Here is a 20,554-nt window from a genome sequence, read left to right as displayed (position 1 = left end):
TTGAAGAACAGCATGAAAGGGGGCTAACAAAGCATGCAGAGAAACAGATGGACTACAGTCAGTAATTGTAGAACTACAAAGTACTTTTATATGGTAAGTGGAGCTGATAAAATGGACAGAGTGTAGAAACAAGGAGGTGGTTTTAATGTTATGAAATATACTGTTTTAAATGAGTCAACATCGATAATAAAATATAACTTGACTGTGACGTTTAATGCTCAGCCAAGTAGCTACCCTGCTAATGAATGAAAAAATGTCCAGTTAAGGATGCATTCGGGAATCAGCTCGAATCAATCGATTCATTTGCTCGAACTGTTGAACAAATCGGAGTTGGAGCGTGGAATCGACACCCGACTTGAATCGAAGAATCGACACCTATCGGCATCGACTCCCAGCCCTACACATTTAAAGTTCAGTAAGTGCTGTTTGGCAGGTAAGACAGCAAAACAATAACGGGATATTATATGTTATATGACATATGATATTTAAAAAGTACAATATTAATATCATAAATGATAAGATACACCGATTATTACCCTTATTTTTCATTGAACTGGCTTGCTTAGATAGAAGCCTAGCTGTGTTTTTAGCAGATGGCTAACTACACCAACGTTATTTTGTCGTGTTGAATTAAATGCACACGGCATGTTTTACAATAATTATCAAATACTTGACGTTTAAATTTAAGTTATGGCTTTAGTCGTGTAAAAATGCCGTTATACAGATCGTTTATATTATCCATGCATGCTAGTTTGACTTGCTAACAGTAGCACAGAGGGATCAGCCATTGCTGACTGGATTGCTGCCATCCGCTGTATTGCTGCTGTTGTTTTTATTAACATTTTTAACAGAAGTTGAGGAAATCGAAACATGACAGCATTTAAAATGCCATTGCAGTCAATAAATATGTATAAAAAGTCATGTACATTGTCTTTATTTTTATAGCATACACTGATCAGCCATAACATTAAAACCACCTCCTTGTTTCTACACTCACTGTTCATTTTATCAGCTCCACTTACCATATAGAAGCACTTTGTAGTTCTACAATTACTGACTGTAGTCCATCTGTTTCTCTACATACTTTGTTAGCCCCCTTTCATGCTGTTCTTCAATGGTCAGGACTCTCCCAGGACCATTACAGCGCAGGTATTATTCGGGTGGTGGATCATTCTCAGCACTGCAGTGACACTGACATGGTGGTGGTGTGTTAGTGTGTGTTGTGCTTTTAAACACCTCACTGTCACTGCTGGACTGAGAATAATCCACCAAACAAAAATATCCAGCCAACAGCGCCCCATGGGCAGCGTCCTGTGACCACTGATGAAGGTCTAGAAGATGACCGACTCAAACAGCAGCAATAGATGAGCGATCGTCTCTGACTTTACATTTACAAGTGGACAGTGAGTGGACACGGTATTTAAAAACTCCAGCAGCATTGCTGTGTCTGATCCACTCATACCAGCACAACACACACTAACACACCACCACCATGTCAGTGTCACTGCAGTGCTGAGAATGATCCATTACCTAAATAATACCTGCTCTGTAGCGGTCCTGTAAAAGCAGGTTAAAAAGTATGTAGAGAAACAGATGGACTACAGTCAGTAATTGTAGAACTACAAAGTGTTCTTATATGGAAAGTGGAGCTGATAAAATAGACAGTGAGTGTAGAAAGGAGGTGGGTTTAATGTTATGGCTGATCAATGTATAATTAAATAGCAATGTGTGCTTACTAAACAGTATTTCCTTTAAATAATTATAGTGATTAAATGTATGTCCACTGCTCATTAAGGATGCCAGGATGGAGAGCGTTCCTTGTCTGCCGGACAGCCTGGTGTTGGAGATCTTTCTGCATCTGCCTCATGAAGCAGTGCTGAGGGCTGGGCTGACGTGTCATCAGTGGTTTTCTGTGTCTCGGGATGAGTTCTTGTGGAGAGAGTTGTTCTACAACTACTACCGCATCCCACGCTCTGTACCTCGCCACCCAGGTACTGCATCACCAAATAACATGCTAACTTGCTCGTAACTTTTACACTTTGTAAGGGTGGGCATATAAATTAATTAGGTAGCTCTCTTATAAAAAAAAACAATTTGACTGCATTGGGGCCCCCAGTATAACTGATTAATTGCTTAAATGTATTTAATCATTAAACAAACAAAACAAAGACATATACATTTGCAATCAAATATTCAGCTTCCTGGTGATGTGTATAGAAATGAATCAAAATATATAACAAAAAGCTTTGATAAATGGTGAAATAATATCTATTGATACATACAAGCAGTTTTGAGAACATAAATTACATAATTTTGAGAATAATATAACCTATAATAACCTTTGCCTTTATCCTAATAAATGATTTTTTCTATGGGATTTAATCTGGAGACCATACTGTGCCATAGGTTTGGAACGTCCATACTCCCAGTTGTATCTCTAGGAATGTTCAAGGTCTTGGAAATCCCTTTATATTCATTGCCCTTTTGGTGCAATAAACTGATCTCCTCTCTCAGCTTTTGTGACAGCTCTTTAGTTTTCACCATGCAAGACTTTGCGTGATTATTATAACACATCAGAGCCGAAGCAAATTAAGGGTTGCTATTGAGTTCCCAATTGTTTAATCATTTTGTAACCCAACTTTGTCATACACAATGCAGTACTAGCAGTAGAAACAAGCTATTTTATGTTGGGGTTAAATAATTGTGACACGTGAGTTAACAAAATATCCTGGTACTCTAAAACACTAAATCATTCTTTTAATTTATTTTCCTTGTTCATTTGCAGCATCAGTCAAATAATAAAGACTTGATTTAAAGCAAAGTCTAGCTCTGCAGAAAACTTTCAAGTTAAATCCTTATTTTCTGGGGGAGTTGTTTGATTGCAACTGTATTATATAATACTAGTAAAAGACCACATTTGACATTTATCTTTGTTTATTTTAATTCTTTTCTTAATGTAGTCCTCTAATGCACTATTTAAAGTAAAGATAGTTATGATCTCCTATGTAACTCATAAATGCTCAAAACGTTTGGGATTGGGGTCAGTTAGGTTATAAAGGTAACTACTGGACATTAGGGCTGGGTATCGCCACTAATTTCCTGGATCGATTCGATTCCGATTCACAAGGTCCCGATTCGATTCGATCTTCGATTTTCGATTCGATTTTCGATTCGATTTTCGATTCGATTTTCGATTCGATTTTCGATTCGATTTTCGATTCGATTTTCGATTCGATTTTCGATTCGATTTTCGATTCAATTTCGATTCAACACATTTAGGCATATTTGAGTTACATTAACAGGTTTTGTTTAAATATGTACAGATATTCAGAGAACGAATGTGATAATTGTACAGTACAAAGAACACTCATTATTAAAAATATTTGTGTATTTTGTTTACATAAATAATTAATCCAAAACAGAAAACAGTAACATTCATTTTTTATTATTATTTTATATGTCTGACACGCTACAACAGTGTAAATGTAATGTAAACATTCACCTGGCTGTTGAACAGCTTATGCCAAGTTTTACACTACACGACACTCTGATTAACACCGGGTCGCTGTAATGTTCACACTACACGACTGATCGGCGATGGGGGGTTTTACACTACACCATCTATCACCAGGGGGAATCACAGGCGAGCTTCTCTGCTCTCCAAAACTACGTTTTGTCACGAAAACACACGTGAGAAGTGATGAAAGGTTTAATGATACCACGTCCAAACATGCACATCAACAAGTAGCGAGAGATCAAAGTGTGCGCGCTGATGAAATAAATGAATCTGAGTGGATTTGGCAACACGAGCAGCATGGCTTGTTCTATAGTGAGTTGGAGGTTAATAAATATTTTGTTTTGTAGAGAACGATCAGGTCAGAAATACTGTAAAACTCGCGTGTGCTGATGTATTCTGATAGAAACTATATTGCGCTCCACCACCTGTTTACAACCTCGCCCCTGTGTTTCCCCTCGCTGTTTCTCACATCGATTGAGAGCCGAGTTTTGATCGCAGAGCGAACACCGAGTTCCTCCCGAATCCAGCACCGACCCGTCGCCGAGCGAAAATCAGTGCAAAAAGTTGTGTAGTGGTCATAACTTGAGCTTCTGCCATGCTGAACTGATGTGCAGGTCAGATCTCGTTGCATGAAAAAACAGTGGCTGGTCACGCGAAATTAAAGGGGGTAACAGATTTCCGTGTGCACCGTAAAAAGGGGCGTATTTAAAAGATCGATCTCGCGTTTATATGAATCGATATCGGATCGTTCAAATAAAGATCGATTCGAATCGAAAAATCGATTTTATAAACCCACCCCTACTGGACATGCCGTTCAGGTAATTATTGCAGACTGACATTAAGTGATGTCACTAAGTACTTTCCCCAATATATGACAAGTTTATTCTTTTTCTATTTGGTAACTTAGTATATTTAACTAATTTGTGTACATTTCTATGAGATTGTTGCCACAGCTTTGTAATGGACACAAAGTTACCTTCACTTTGTTGTATTTAAGCCATTTACCACAGCTTTGGAAGTATGCTTGTGGTTATTGTCCATTTAAAGGAGAAATCTTTTTGCACCCAGGCTTTAACTTTCTGGCTGATGTCTTGAGATGTTTGATTATCTTTGGAAATAAAAAAATAATGCATAAGATGCTGCTTAAGTTACGGTTAAACTTTCAAACCAAGTCGTGAGATTAAACATGATTATTTCTTTCGTATGTAAACCCAGTGAAGACCAGTGCATGACAGAACATGTAACGTAAAGCATAAAAGCATAAATGTGCAGCAGAAAAGACCAGCACGGGGCAGTTTGTGTTAATAATTTAAATGATTTGCAGTAGAAAATAATATGCTGCTGATTAGAACGTGTGTGTTTTTACTCTTGGCAGCGGCAACGTCATGGTACAGGGAGTTTAAAAGGCTCTATGACTGCATCCCCTGTGTGGAGGTGCAGACTCTGAGGGAGCACCATGACCAGGTCCTGCACTTGGCCTTTTCTCATAGTGGAAATCTTTTCTCCTCCTGCTCCAAAGATTGCACAGTCAAGGTGAGGGTTACACTTTCTACTGCTACTACACTGTTGTCTGCAACAGATATTACATATAAAGTTGGCATTGGTGGGATGTGATTGTATTATTTAACAGGATCATTATAAGGAAAGGGTCTTTTCCGCATTGACCATAACTGGCTGCTTCAGTGATATTTAAAACTTTTCGTGTTTTGTCTGCTGGTGGGAAGAGGCCGGACTAAATAGGGAAAGGGAGGTGGAAGGACCCTGGTTAGTAGCTCGAAGCGCCTGTACAAAAGTGGAGGAACACAAAGATCAGCACGTGACCGTCTATACACGAGACAGGCCTCGCGCGCAAATCCATCTAAGTATGGGCGATATAAAGGGGCCAGTGGACTGCGCACACGTCAAAGGAATCATGTGTCAGTCAGATATACCCTCCTCAGATGACACTGGGGTCTCCAGCAGCGGAAGACTAAATGGCTATAAGAAAAAGGGAGAAAATGCACAAATAAAAAATAATAATAATTTGAGCACCATATTGACTTGCCAAATGTATCTTGTAATGTCTTTGTACAGATGAGCAATGGAGCAAATGTGGCAGACATATAGAACAGTTAAATAATGATAAATACACCTGGCAGTGTTGGGTTCCCACACAGAGCCGTATTGCGCACGGCCACATAGTTTTTAAATGTGAGAGGCATGTGGATTTCCACTTCAACGCTTTTACATAGCCCTTTGTGTCACCTAATAGTTGAAGGGGCCTTAATAACCTGTGTCCTTGTTCTCTGACAGCTTTGGGACACTGAACGCCCAGATGGCAACATCTCCCTGGTTCACAGTTCCAGCATGCGGCATTTTAATTGGGGCTATACGCAGTTCTCCCAGTTCAACAGCGATGACACCCTGCTGCTGGTGTCGGGAGTTTACCTAGGAACACACAACTCCTCTTCTGGGGAAATTGCTGTCATCAGCTTAGGTGAGGAATATTTATCTCTCTTTGTGTACCACATTCGTACAGTTCCTATATACAAGCTGGGTCTTTTCTTATTGGACGGACAAGGTGGGACGAGCCAAAGGTGTTCAGATGGGTGGGCTCAGGTTCACACCAAATTTGTCAGGTCATGTTCTTATGGATCTTTCTTAGTGCACAAGTTAGAAGCATATACATTGCTTTAACTGAGTTAAGCAATGGGTGGCTGAAATGGGGTGTCCACATACTTTTGTATCTACAGGGGTTGGACAATTAAACTGAAACACCTGGTTTTAGACCACAATAATTTATTAGTATGGTGTAGGGCCTCCTTTTGCGGCCAATACAGCGTCAATTCGTCTTGGAAATGACATATACAAGTCCTGCACAGTGGTCAGAGGGATTTTAAGCCATTCTTCTTGCAGGATAGTGGCCAGGTCACTACGTGATGCTGGTGGAGGAAAACGTTTCCTGACTCGCTTCTCCAAAACACCCCAAAGTGGCTCAATAATATTTAGATCTGGTGCAGGCCATGGGAGATGTTCAACTTCACTTTCATGTTCATCAAACCAATCTTTCACCAGTCTTGCTGTGTGTATTGGTGCATTGTCATCCTGATACACGGCACCGCCATTGGATGCACATGGTCCTCCAGAATAGTTCGGTAGTCCTTGGCAGTGACGCGCCCATCTAGCACAAGTATTGGGCCAAGGGAATGCCATGATATGGCAGCCCAAACCATCACTGATCCACCCCCATGCTTCACTCTGGGCATGCAACAGTCTGGGTGGTACGCTTCTTTGGGGCTTCTCCACACCGTAAAACAGTAAAGGTGGACTCATCAGAGAACAATACATGTTTCACATTGTCCACAGCCCAAGATTTGCGCTCCTTGCACCACTGAAACCGACGTTTGGCATCGGCACGAGTGACCAAAGGTTTGGCTATAGCAGCCCGGCCGTGTATATTGACCCTGTGCAGCTCCCGACGGACAGTTCTGGTGGAAACAGGAGAGTTGAGGTGCACATTTAATTCTGCTATGATTTGGGCAGCCGTGGTTTTATGTTTTTTGGATACAATCCGGGTTAGCACCCGAACATCCCTTTCAGACAGCTTCCTCTTGCGTCCACAGTTAATCCTGTTGGATGTGGTTTGTCAATGTGCAATTAATGAAGATTGGCCACCAGACTGGTCCAATTTAGCCATGAAACCTCCCACACTAAAATGACAGGTGTTTCAGTTTCATTGTCCAACCCCTGTAGTTACCCAGTGTTAAATATTCTGTATGCTCGGATGGCGCAGTAGGAAAAACACAAAAGCCCACCAGTGTCCAGCTCTTGCATTTGAATTTCAGCTCTGCTTTCGGCAGATGGGACACCTATACAGACCTATATGATTGGCTATGTCTAAGGGAGGGTGGGACAAAGGGAATCATACTTTCCGCTGCACCTATGGCCTCTTCAGACTTGTTCCTGCCCCTGCCCAGATGGGGTGAATAATGTAGATCAGTGCTTGACTCTATATATATATATGATACTGGTTCTTGTGTAAACCCACCTTATGCAGGTGTGGGTACTACACACGTGTTGGAAGGGGTGTGTGTTGGGTACGTGGGCGGCACGGTGGCTCAGTGGGTAGCACTGTCGCTTCACAGCAAGAAGGTCCTGGGTTCGATTCCCAGGCGAAGAGGTCCGGGTCCTTTCTGTGTGGAGTTTGCATGTTCTTCCTGTGTCTGTGTGGGTTTCTTCTGGGAGCTCGGGTTTCCTCCCACAGTCCAAAGACGTAAGTGAGGTGAATTGGAGATACAAAGTTGTCCATGACCGTGTTTGTTTACATTTATTTAATGTATTATTTATTTATAAAGCATTTATGCTGAATATGCCTTTTAATCTTTCACTTATTTCTGGTCTGATAGAAAACTACACTCTGTTATCACGGGTTAGAAATAAACCTTACGACGTGTTTGGATGCTGGCTGAACGAGACCCACTTGATTTCTGGCAACCTGCACTGGATCGGTAACATGACCTCCTGCACTGTACTTTGGCTCAACAAAGCCTTTCAGGTCAGACCTAGTTAAGTTAAAGATCATTGATTGAGCGAAAAAATGGAAAAAATAGAGCAATTTTTCACATGCATCCCTTCTCTCCATCCCCAGGACATTGAATCTGAGAACGTCAACGTGGTCAAGAGGCTTTTTAAAATCCAAAACGTCAACGCCAGCACCATCCGCACAGTGATGGTGGCCCACTGCCGGCGGCACGACTCGCCTGATCTGTTGCTGGACTACGAGGCTCAGTCTCAGGCCCAAACTCGGAAGCAGCAAGGTGGAAAATCTGACCACCAGCCGCTTCTCTTTAACCTGGAAGACTCAGAAAGTGAGGAAGACGGCGATGAGCGAGGGGATGGAAATGGAGATCGCAGGGAAACGAGATGCTCCGCGCACCTCCCCCATCTCGGCCCGTCTGGACTGGAGCACATCAGACATGTGGGTGTTTTTTGTGTGTCAACTGTGGTTGTCTTCCTATTACTGTATATATACCTAACAATAATGAATCATGTTTGCAGAGGCATATTTAAATTTAAGAATGTAAAATGTCATGCTGGTTAAAAACTACTCAACTCAAGAGTTCTAGAGAGGAAGGAAAAATGGGCGAGCGTGAGGATTTGAGCGAGTTTGACAAGGGACAAATTGTGATGGCTAGACGACTGGGTCAGAGCATCTCCAAAACTGCAGCTCTTGTTGGGTGTTCCCCATCTGCAGCGGTCAGTATCTATCAAAAGTGGTCCAAGGAAGGAAGAGTGGTAAACCGGCGACAGGGTCATGGGCGGCCAAGGCTCATTGATGCACGTGGGGAGCGAAGGCTGGCTTAGACGAGCTACTGTAGCTCATATTGCTGAAGAAGTTAATGCTGGTTCTGATAGAAAGGTGTCAGAATACACAGAGCATCGCAGTTTGTTGCGTATGGGGCTGCATAGCCGCAGACCAGTCAGGGTGCCCATGCTGACCCCTGTCCACCACCGAAAATACCAACAATGGGAAAGTGAGCATTGGAACTGGACCACAGAGCAATGGAAGAAGGTGGCCTGGTCTGATGAAGAACATTTTCTTTTACATCACGTGGATGGCCGGGTGCATGGCACACATGGCACCAGGATGCACTATGGGAAGAAGGCGAGTCGGCGGAGGCAGTGTGATGCCTTGGGCAATGTTCTGCTGGGAAACCTTGGGTCCTGCCATCCATGTGGATGTTACTTTGACACGTACCACCTACCTAAGCATCCCTGATGGCTGTGGCATCTTTCAGCAGGATGATGCGCCCTGCCACAAAGCAAAAATGCTTCAGGAACGGTTTGAGGAGCACAACGACGAGTTTGAGGTGTTGACTTGGCCTCCAAATTCCCCAGATCTCAGTCCAATCGAGCATCTGTGGGATGTGCTGGACAAACAAGTCCGATCCACGGAGGCCCCACCTAACAATTTACAGGAGTTAAAGGATCTGCTGCTAACATCGTGGTGCCAGATACCACAGCACACCTTCAGGGTTCTAGTGGAGTCCATGCCTCGACGGGTCAGGGGGACCAACACAATATTAGGAAGGTGGTCATAATGTTATGCGTGATTGGTGTATATGTAAAGTTTAGTGCTATTGCTGTCACTGATGAGTATCTGGTATCACATTGTATCACATTATATATGAATTCATCATTCTCATTCAACTCCTTCTGATTTAATGTGTTTGTTAGGGTCTTCAGAGTTCAAGTGCACGCGAGCGTGAACTGGAGGCGCGAGTGGCTCAGCTGATGGGCGACAACCGCACTAAAGCACCAGATCCCCACCGCTTGACATCTTCTATGTCCGGAGAAGGAGAGGACAAGACCTATTTACTGTTCACCACCGGCAGCCTTACTTACTCACCTCATCAGATAGGTGTGTGTATTGAGTGAGTGGATAAAGAATGAAGATTAAACACATAAATAGATCATTAGGGTCAGTTTCTACTTTCCCTTTATTCGAGCAGGTATTAAACGGATCATGCCTGATCAGATGACCACATGTGGGCCTGTACTGGGGGAGGAACGCCGCTCAGAGGAGTTTTTTGATTCACTGGATCATGTGATCGACATTCATGGCCACATTATTGGCATGGGATTGTCACCTGACCACAGGTGGGTGCTGTTAGCACAAACACTCTATAGTAAATTGACTAATGGTGGAATTAGAGATGTATGCTAACCATGAATCTTAGGGGTGCTATAATCCAGCCAGGCATCTACACAGACGTGACTGACTATGTCTGAGGGGGAAAGGGATGGCCAAACAGCCTAGCAGACATCCCAAGTGTCCCGGAAGTTCCGGGAGTCTCCCGCATACACGTAGCGGCTCCCTGATGCCCGCAAGTCAGAAAAAATATCCCGGAATGTAGAACGAGCGGCCAAGAGCGCGTACACACGCGCACGCAGGCGACACAGACTTTATTCCCCGATCGCGTATTAAACCCGTGATCTGATATACGATCTAGCGCACTGTGTCGGGAACATAAATCAATTGTCTAATATACTGTCTAGTGCACTATGTAGGGAACATAAATCCATTATCTGATATACAATTTAGTGCACTATGTAGGGAACATAATTAATTATGTAATACACTATCTAGTGCACTATGTAAGGAACACAAATCATCATCGTTATACTTTCTAGTGCACTATGTAGTGAACATGAATGCATTATCTAATACACTATCTAGTGGACTATGTAGGGAACATGAATGCATTATCTAATACACTATCTAGTGGACTATGTAGGGAACATGAATACGTTATCTAATACACTAGTGCACTATGTAGGGAACATGAATACGTTATCTAATACACTATCTAGTGCACTATGTAGGGAACATGAATACGTTATCTAATACACTATCTAGTGCACTATGTAGGGAACATGAATACGTTATCTAATACACTATCTAGTGCACTATGTAGGGAACATGAATACGTTATCTAATACACTATCTAGTGCATTATGTAGGGAACATGAATACGTTATCTAATACACTATCTAGTGCACTATGTAAGGAACACAAATCATCATCTAGTTACACTATCTAGTGCACTATGTAGGGAACATGAATACGTTATCTCATACACTATCTAGTGCACTATGTAGGGAACATGAATACGTTATCTCATACACTATCTAGTGCACTATGTAGGGAACATGAATACGTTATCTAATACACTATCTAGTGCACTATGTAGGGAACATAAATCCGTGATCTGATATACAATGTAGTGCACTGTGTAGGGAACATAAACCAATTGTCTAATTCACTATCTAGTGCACTACGTAGGGAACAGAAATTCATATCTAAAATACTATCTAGTGCACTATGTAGGGAACCTAAACCCGTTAACTAATACGCTACCTAAATCATTATGTAAGAAACATAAGTCTATTATCTAGTACACTATCTAGTGCACTATGTAAGGAACATAAATTCTTTTCTAATACACAATCTAGTGCACTATGTAGGGAACATAAATCTATTATCTTTCACACTGTCTAGTGCACTATGTAGTACACATTAATGTGTTTGTGACGCGAACAGTTAGCTTAGTAGCTCAGTTAGCAGCTCCTTACAGTTCTTTGGTGTGTGCGAGAGGTTTTTTAGCTTTTTTTTTGTTTTTCTTTTTGGGCTTGGGGGGTCTGGGTCGAGGTCCGGGTCCAGGGGTACCTCCCTGAAATGAGTTTTTGCAACTTGGGATGTCTGGCCTAGTCATTTGAGGTGCACTTGTTAGTGCGCTTCCAGTGCTGGTCCCAAGCCCAGATATATAAAGGGGGGTTGTGTCAGCAAGGGCATCAGGCATAAAAACTGTGCCATATCAGGTATGCGGACCCCAATGACAAGCAGCTGAAATTTAATACATTTCCATGGGCCCAACAGTGGCAACCTAGTGGTGGTGGGGCTTGAACCAGTGACCTTTCAAATACTATTCCTGTACCGTAACCTCTAGGCTACAACTGCCCTATTTGATCTCCTCACAATCCTGGCTGCCCAGGTACCTGTATAAAAGGCCCAATCACACACTTTTAAAACAGAATGGCCAATTATACATAATGTTGGCATTGCTATATGTTGTAAATGCAAATACATAAAAACCGTAACAGGTCCGGCAACATAAATGCATGTAGTTAGTTGTTTGTGAGCGTGTATTTCATGTCATGTGTTTTTAACAGGTACCTGTACGTGAACAGTCGGGCGTGGCCAGCGGGCTGTGTGATTTCAGACCCCATGTGCCCTCCGCCCATCGCAGAAGAGATCGACATGCATGTGATCGACCTAAAAAGCCTGCGAGAGGAGCGGCGCAGCCTCCGTGCCCACAGAGCCTTTACCCCCAACGATGAGTGCTTTTTTATCTTCCTTGATGTCAGTCGTGACTTTGTGGCCAGGTGAAACTCAGTTCTATTTAATCATGTGGTCTGTCTTTAAAATGTATCTACCGTAAGGCTTGAATATGAAAACATTGGGCGCTCGGGTGGCAAAGCAGTCTAATGCGCTAGCACAAACCTGTGGAGTGTTCGAATCTCAGCAGAGCCACTGACCTGGCCAGGCATCCACACATGTACAATTTGAGGTTGAGGCAGGCGCTGTGATTCGCGATTCCCGGGACAAGTGTCAATGCAAGTAGGGGGGGTCAGATGGGGCTTAGCATGGTGCGATACGGCTCTGTTTAGGAACACAATGGAAATGATTACATTGGGAGATAAAGGGGGGAACATTCTAAAACAGAGAATATGAAAAATCTCTGGTCCTTATAGTATCTCTTAGATTATGTTTAATATATTGTAAGAAGGAAAGATATTGGGATACCCCCTTTTAATTATTGAATTCGCCATAACATTAAAACCACCTCTTTGTTTCTACACTCACTGTCCATTTTATCAGCTCCACTTATATCCATATAGGAGCACTTTGTAGTTCTACAATTACTGACTGTAGTCCATCTGTTCCTCTGCATGCTTTGTTAGCCCCCTTTCATGCTGTTCTTCAATGGTCAGGACTCTCCCAGGACCACCACAGAGCAGGTATTATTTGGGTGGTGGGTCATTCTCAGCACTGCAGTGACACTGACATGGTGGTGGTGTGTTAGTGTGTGTTGTGCTGGTATGAGTGGATCAGACACAGCAGCGCTGCTGGAGTTTTTAAACACCGTGTCCACTCACTGTCCACTCTATTAGACCTACTTGGTCCACCTTGTAGATGTAAAGTCAGGGACGATCGCTCATCTATTGCTGCTGTTTGAGTCGGTCATCTTCTAGACCTTCATCAGTGGTCACAGGACGCTGCCCATGGGGCGCTGTTGGCTGGATATTTTTGGTTGGTGGACTATTCTCAGTCCAGCAGTGACAGTAAGGTGTTTTAAAAACTCCAGCACCATGTCACAACCACCATGTCAGTGTCACTGCAGTGCTGAGAATGACCCTCCACCCAAATAATAACTACTCTGTAGTGGTCCTGGGAGAGTCCTGACCATTGAAGAACAGCATGAAAGGAGGCTAACAAAGTATGTAGAGAAATAGATGGACTACAGTCAGTAATTGTAGAACTACAAAGTGCTCCTATATGGTAAGTGGAGCTGATAAAATGGACAGTGAGTGTAGAAACAAGGAGGTGGTTTTAATGTTATGGCTGATCGGAGTATATGTATATAATACAAGATCAATAATACATTACGTTAAGTGTGATAACATGGCGTTATAAAAACAAACACTTAAACACTATGTTCTTATGCTCTTCGGTTCTCTCACAGCGGCGCCGAAGACAAGCACGGATACATCTGGGACCGCCACTATAACATCTGCTTGGCGCGCCTGCAGCACGATGACGTGGTGAACTCTGTGGCCTTCAGCCCCACTGACCAGGAGCTGCTGCTGTCTGCCAGCGACGACTCTACTATCAAAGTGTGGCGCTCACCACGCATGGTACGTCTGGCGCACTGCGTGCAGCGACCGACCAGGAGCCGAAACCTCCTCTCCTCCCTCTGGGCTCATAGGAATGCTAAAACTAATCTGAACGGCAAAGTCTGAACAGAAACTCACTCAGACACTCGGGCTCAAAAACACACGAGATCGTGACGCATTGGCTTGTGAGGGCACTGCAGGGTCTCAGACTCAGACTGAAACTGAAAGGGAAAGTGGCGCTTGTGCCCACATCAGTTAGTCATGGGCATTTTGGCAGTCGAGCAGGTTTTTTAAAGCGTTCTATGAGGACAGCTCTTGTGCTGCAGTTTTTGATATGAATTTGGGTACAACGTCGTCTTTTTATTTAAAAATATATATTATGATTTGCTGTGGATTTTTCCTACTAACATGATTTTGTATAATTTTTTCCACTGTAACAAAACATTAGTAAAATTATTAAATCAAAATAAGAATCAGTCATGCAAACATGATGGTACATGTATGTATAAGAGGTTTATTAATCCTTTATGATCAATACAAATTGGATTTCTGCATGAATTACTTATTACTGATCTTCATCCAACACTTAATTAGCATTAATTAATAACACAACTGTACAAATAACAGTTGTACAGTATGTATAATGCTCAAAACTAAAAGCAATTTGTAAACTTTGTCCTGCTTTTAATTAAAAACTGTACAATTGTTTTACTTTATACATATTTTTTTTGATTCGCACATAAAATTTGCTGCACATTAGTCAAAGCCTCTTTTAACGACAACTAATCATTTGGGGTCAGAACACACCACCTGATCGATCTATCTATTTTGAGAGGTTTTTAGCAGCACAAATGTCAATATGTTTTATAATGCTCTGTAGTTTTAACTAAGAGACAGGTCTGCAGGCAGACCAGTCTAACACCTGCGCACTCTGACAATACTGCTATGAACACATGCAGAATATGGCGTTATTATTATTATTATTATTTTCCCCCAATTCTCTCTCCTAATCTAGTCGTATCCAATTACCCCGATTGTGTTACGCTTCACCTCTACCGATACAACCCTCCAGTGCTGACTGAGGAGCTTCACAACTGACACACGCCCCCATGACGTGTGCAGTACCGACCTCATCTTTTCACCTGCACGAGGCGAGGTTCATATGCGGATCAGCTTTGTGTACGGAGAGCCACACCCTGATCAGCATAATTCCCCAACTCTGTGCAGGCGCCATCAATCAGCCAGTTATAAGTAACCCTGGTGAAGCTTGTCTCACTCTGTGAACAACAGCCAATCGAGCTGAGATTTGAAACAATGTATGCGAAATCCCAGCTCTGGTGTGCTAGCGTGTTTTACCCCTGCGCCACCTGAGCGGCGGCGTTATTATTTTAATATCGCACGGAGGACTGTGAAAAAATCTAGTGGACAGTATATGTTGCTCCGAAATGTTGCATCTTTTCCCCTGCACGAGGCGAGTTCATATGCGGATCAGCCACACCCTGATCAGCATTATTCCCCAACTCTGCACAGGCGCCATCAATCAGCCAGCAGAGGTCGTAATTGCACCAACGATAAGGAATCCTGGTGCAGCTTGTTTCACCCTGTGAACAACGGCCAATCTTTGTTCATATACCCACCCTGCCCAGCCGGATAGCAGAGCTGAGATTCGATACGATGTATTCAAAATCCCAGCTCTGGTGTGCTAGCGTATTTTGCGTTATTATTTTAATATCCGCATGGATGACTGAAAAAATCTAGTGGACAGTATATGTTGCTTCGAAATGTGTCTCTTTCATTTCAGCAGCTGTAGCCTAGTGGTTAAGAAACTGGTCCAGTAATCAGAAGGTTGCCAGTTCAAGCCCCACCTCTGCCAGGTTGCCACTGTTAAGCCCCTGAGCAAGGCCCTTAACCCTCAATTGCTTAGATTGTATACGGTCACAACTGTAAGTCGCTTTGGATAAAAGCGTCTGCTAAAAGCTGAAAATGTAAATGTGTTAATAGTGCCCTAACATACGGGCAAGTTACCCACGCACATCCATACAATGACAAACCCTGCTGTGTTGTGCTTTTTGAATAAGCCAAAGAACATAATATCCGTTATTTAAGTAAGCAATTTAATGAAAGGTCAATTTGTCACATAACTGTACACATCTCCATGATGCGTCCATTATTCCATTTAACAGGAGCTTAGTGGTTTGTCAAAGAATTCCTTAATGCTTGTGGTGATATCCATGACAAGAACTAATGCAGTGCAATCTAATAGACTGAAGATTGCACATATTCAGTAATGGTTTTAATTGTGCCTTGTAAATGATGGAACAGCTTAAATCTTAAATCTAAAGTGCTTGTTGTTGAAGAACGGTTGGATTTTGACACATTTGTAGGCACAGTGTTGAGCTCATACTCATTTCTGATGAAGTACTACTTTTTCTGAATGCTTTTTTTTTTTTATACAAACCCCATTTCCACATATGTTTGGACATCTAGTAAAATGCAATAAAAGCACGAATTTGTGATTTGTTAATTCTCTTGAAACTTTATTTAACTGACGAAAGTACAAAGAAAAGATGCGGTTTTTTACTGACTGACTATTGTATTTTGTAAATAGAGGAAATTTGGAATCTGATGCTTTCAACACGCTTTTGAATAAATACAGACAGAGGCATGTTTAACAATGTGTTCAAGGCCCTCAGGTGGTGCAGCGATAAAACACATCTTGAACTCCAGGTAGAACGGTCCGGGTCCTTTCTGTGTGGAGTTTGCATGTTCTCCCAGTGTCTGTGTGGGTTTCCTCCGGGAGCTCCGGTTTCCTCCCACAGTCCAAAAAATGCAGTCAGGTTAGTTGGAGACACTGAATTGCCCTATAGGTGAATGGGTGTGTGTATGTGTGGCGCCCCGTCCAGAGTGTTACTGTGTGCCTTGCGCCCATTGAAAAGCTGGGATAGGCTCCAGCACCCACCCGCGACCATGATTGGATGAGCGGTTAAGAAAGTGAGTGTTTTGATTTTAGTCAGCTAAAACCTGAAGTAATTTCTTTGTACTTTTGTCAGTTACATAAAGTCCCAGAGACGATTCTGGTTTTTATTTACTTTCAAGTGTCCCACTTTTTTCAGAGCATTTCTCAGCATTCTTTCTCCTAAATATCTCCTGCTCTGACCTCTTAGGAATGTGTTGCATGCATTATTTATGAACTAAGTAAATATTTACCAAATATGTGATAATTTAGAACATCAGATGTCTTGTTTTGTACTGTTTTTATTTAAATGCAGGACATAATGGATTAACAAATCGCTGCTTTATTTTTAGCATTTTACATACTGTTCAACTTTTGGAAATGAAGTGTGTATGTTTTACATCACTACACAAAGTGTTGTGTGCTCATTTCATAAAGCATGACTCGTTTTTCCAGCTGTGAATCTTAAATCAGTTTGTTTAATAAATTATAATTCAATGACGATCAGACCACAATGTGAGTAATTAATGCAAAACGTTGGCTTGCTCCAGAGTGGACGATACATTACAGTGGTACCTTGTAAACTCAATGTCCCCTAAACTCAGAATCCTTGAAACTCGACACTTCGTTGAGAAATGTGTACCCTTAAACTCAACGTTTCCCTTAAACTCAACATGTGTAGTCTGATTTTTTTTTTAATTATTTATTTAATTTCAAATTAACAATGGCTTGAGCGGTGCTGTAAAATATCATCAAAGTGTGCATATGAGACAAAACTGCATCTGAAAGCATCCACATGTATCTGTGTTCATCTGGATTTTCCTCCTGTTTCACTTTTAAACTTGTGTTACAGCTCAGGGTTCTGAGAAATTGAAACAATCAGCTTTTTATTGCAGTGTTTTTATATTATATTTGTGTGTAAGTGTCAAAAACAACCCCGTTATTTTACATTAGCCTAAAATATATGCAGTTCCACAGGACCATGGAACGCATTAACAGGTTTGCTATACATCCTTATGGGAAAAATACCTTGAAACTCAACGTCAATAGGTTCTGGGACTGGCGTTGAGTTTTAAGGTACCACTGTAAATCCCTTCATTGTCATTTTAATTTAAGACCCTTAGTTTAAGGGCATTAATTTGGGTTTAGCACATCTAGCTGATTTAACACCAGTCTAAGCGCCTGAGATGCATGGAGTGATTTTTAAAGCCTGCAGTGAAACATTTACAAACGTTTTAAACAAATTCTTACCAAATCGATTCGTCGGTGGTTTATATACCTGCTGAGTGTTTATGTATCTGCAGTGTATTGCTCAAAGTAACTGAATTAAATGTTTTTGCAGATAAAAAAAAATGTCTGTTCATGTAAATGATTTTTAGAACAGTTCTGGATGGCTGCACTTAACCTAATGTATTTAGTTATAGGATTACAGAAGACCAGTAATCTTTTTGCACCGGATATTTGTTCTTATATGGTGTATTTTTATTGTCCGGGGTCAATGTGACCATTCCACCACCCCCCCATAATGGGTCCGGCCGTTTTAACCCGCAACGCAAGCGATGGGTAAATGTTCCAGCCAGCTTCCGCATAGTGATGAAGCGTCGCGTCGCTCCCTACTCCCTACACAGTTTGAAGTTCACTTCATTTGAACATTTTCGTTACCTTTGGATTGCAATCTCACTTAAAATGGTGGAATACCCTACGTAGTGCACTTCACAACTAATGTGAATGGAACGCTCCTACAGAATTGGCGCTAATGATTAAAAGAACTGATCTGAACCAATCAGACCTTCTGATTGTAATTTTTAGTAAGAAATGCTGTCATTTGCATGTATTTAGTTTGCAGCATCACACAGATGATGTGTCAATGAAACGCTCGATCGGCTTTCTAACGAGTTCGTGTTTTACTTCACAACCGGGAAAGGTTTGGAGGTTTTTAATTATAAGCACATTTACAAAATAACAAATTATATTCCTAATGGGACACACGGTCATAAATTTAATAGCATCTGGAAGAACATAAGCTAAGGTAAGCAGCATTATGGATTTTTTGCTGTGTTTTGGATTTTGGCCATTGTGTCGTAATTTGCAATGAAAACAAAACGTCAGTTTAAGCTTTTAACTGGTACCTAGGAAAGTAAAGGCACGAAGTAAAACGGCAAAATACAGTCGCTAATCTGTTGTTGTTTTTTATCTGAACTTACAGATTATTTGTTTATTTCTACGCTACATTAACAAGATATATCGTGACTCGACTCGCACTCTAGCCTAATGACTCGTGACTCGACTCGGACTCGGACTCTAGCCTAATGACTCGTGACTCGACTCGGACTCTAGCATAATGACTCGTGAATCGACTCGGACTCGTGTTTTGTGACTTGTGAACATCTCTGAAACACACACCTGACCTCAACCCCATACGAACACTCGCTTACCCGCTAAGAAACAAACGGTAAGACTTAATGCATTTTATTATTCATTAACTTTTAAAAATACAGTTAAGACTTTTTAACAAGACATGATATGAAATTTTGATCTATTGTGAGCCACAGCTGGTTATAAATATCTGAGGTAACTGCTTTGTTTATCTGAGAATTTCTGCTGCGACATATTTAGATTAGCCTCGGCTGAGATTAGCTTGGTCATATTCGCCGTTATGAGCGTTTTCAATACTGTTATATTTAATACAGCTTTAAAGTGTGTCAGGGCTCGACAGTGTGAACATTTTACTCGCATTTGAGCCCAAAAAAGACCTTATATATGAAATACCAAAACTCTCACACCCTTAATATTAGCGCTTTTATGCTTAAACTAAATAACTTAATTCAGGGGAGCAAAAATTCAATTAGCATTATTAGCTCTACCGGTACTATTTCAGCTGTATAGTGGCTCCCCCTGGTGGTTGAACAGGAACTGCTGAGGTTTGTTTACAAACGTATTTCTTAACATAATGTAGTAAATACAAAATTTTTAACCACGTATATGTATGTTAAATATGTAAAACAGAGCATGCTAACGGCATTCATAAAGCAAACATTCAATTAGCACTATTAATAAAGTTAACTGCAGTGATCTCTACCAGTGCTGTTTCAGCTGTACAGTGGCTCCCCCTGGTGGTCGCACAGGAACTGCTGAGGTGGTGGATACAGAAAATACATAAATAAAGAAATAAATACACTTTTTACCAAGTATCTGTAAGTTAACTATGTAAAACAGACCCTGCAAACGACTTTCATAAAGTTTGTTTTGTTTTATTGGGATTTAAACGTCATGTTTTTCACTGGTTACATTCATGACAGAAACGATAGTTACTCATTACACAAGGTTGATCAGTTCACAAACACAGTTATGGACAATTTTGTATCTCCAGTTCACCTCACTTGCATGTCTTTGGACTGTGGGAGGAAACCAGAGCTCCCGGAGAAAACCCACGCGGACACGGGGACGTTCATAAAGTAGAACTCGCAATGTTAAAAATGTTACGCACATCATTATAGATTACAGATCAATGATTACATTAATATTAAAAAGAAACTTTATTATGACATTGCAGAACATTAAAATTTTTGGCATTTAGCAGACGCTTTTATCCAAAGCGACTTACAGTTATCATTGAATGCAATTTGAGCAATTGAGGGTCAAGGGCC

The 20,554-nt window shown here is 41.5% G+C and overlaps 1 protein-coding gene and 1 long non-coding RNA gene across 2 annotated transcripts in view; both read left to right on the top strand.

The window, feature by feature from the left end:
* The first annotated feature begins 382 nt into the window (after positions 1-382).
* On the top strand, positions 383-14,529 carry fbxw5 (F-box and WD repeat domain containing 5). Its single transcript, XM_062988806.1, has 10 exons — positions 383-433; positions 1,796-1,991; positions 4,893-5,050; positions 5,810-5,993; positions 7,903-8,051; positions 8,145-8,474; positions 9,734-9,917; positions 10,009-10,156; positions 12,230-12,442; positions 13,804-14,529. The coding sequence occupies exons 2-10, from the start codon at positions 1,805-1,807 to the stop codon at positions 14,078-14,080; spliced, it is 1,830 nt and encodes a 609-aa protein (XP_062844876.1). The 5' UTR covers positions 383-433; positions 1,796-1,804; the 3' UTR covers positions 14,081-14,529.
* Positions 14,530-19,270: 4,741 nt separating this feature from the next.
* The window catches only part of LOC134303609 (uncharacterized), an 18,291-nt gene continuing 17,007 nt past the window's right edge, over positions 19,271-20,554 (top strand). The window contains exon 1 of the long non-coding RNA XR_010007673.1: positions 19,271-19,359. This is a non-coding gene — a long non-coding RNA (uncharacterized LOC134303609). The remainder of the gene's footprint in view (positions 19,360-20,554) is intronic.

This window comes from Trichomycterus rosablanca, chromosome 26 (assembly GCF_030014385.1).
Source record: "Trichomycterus rosablanca isolate fTriRos1 chromosome 26, fTriRos1.hap1, whole genome shotgun sequence".
In the NCBI taxonomy this organism is placed as follows: domain Eukaryota; kingdom Metazoa; phylum Chordata; class Actinopteri; order Siluriformes; family Trichomycteridae; genus Trichomycterus; species Trichomycterus rosablanca.
This window is presented reverse-complemented; position numbering and strand designations above follow the sequence as displayed.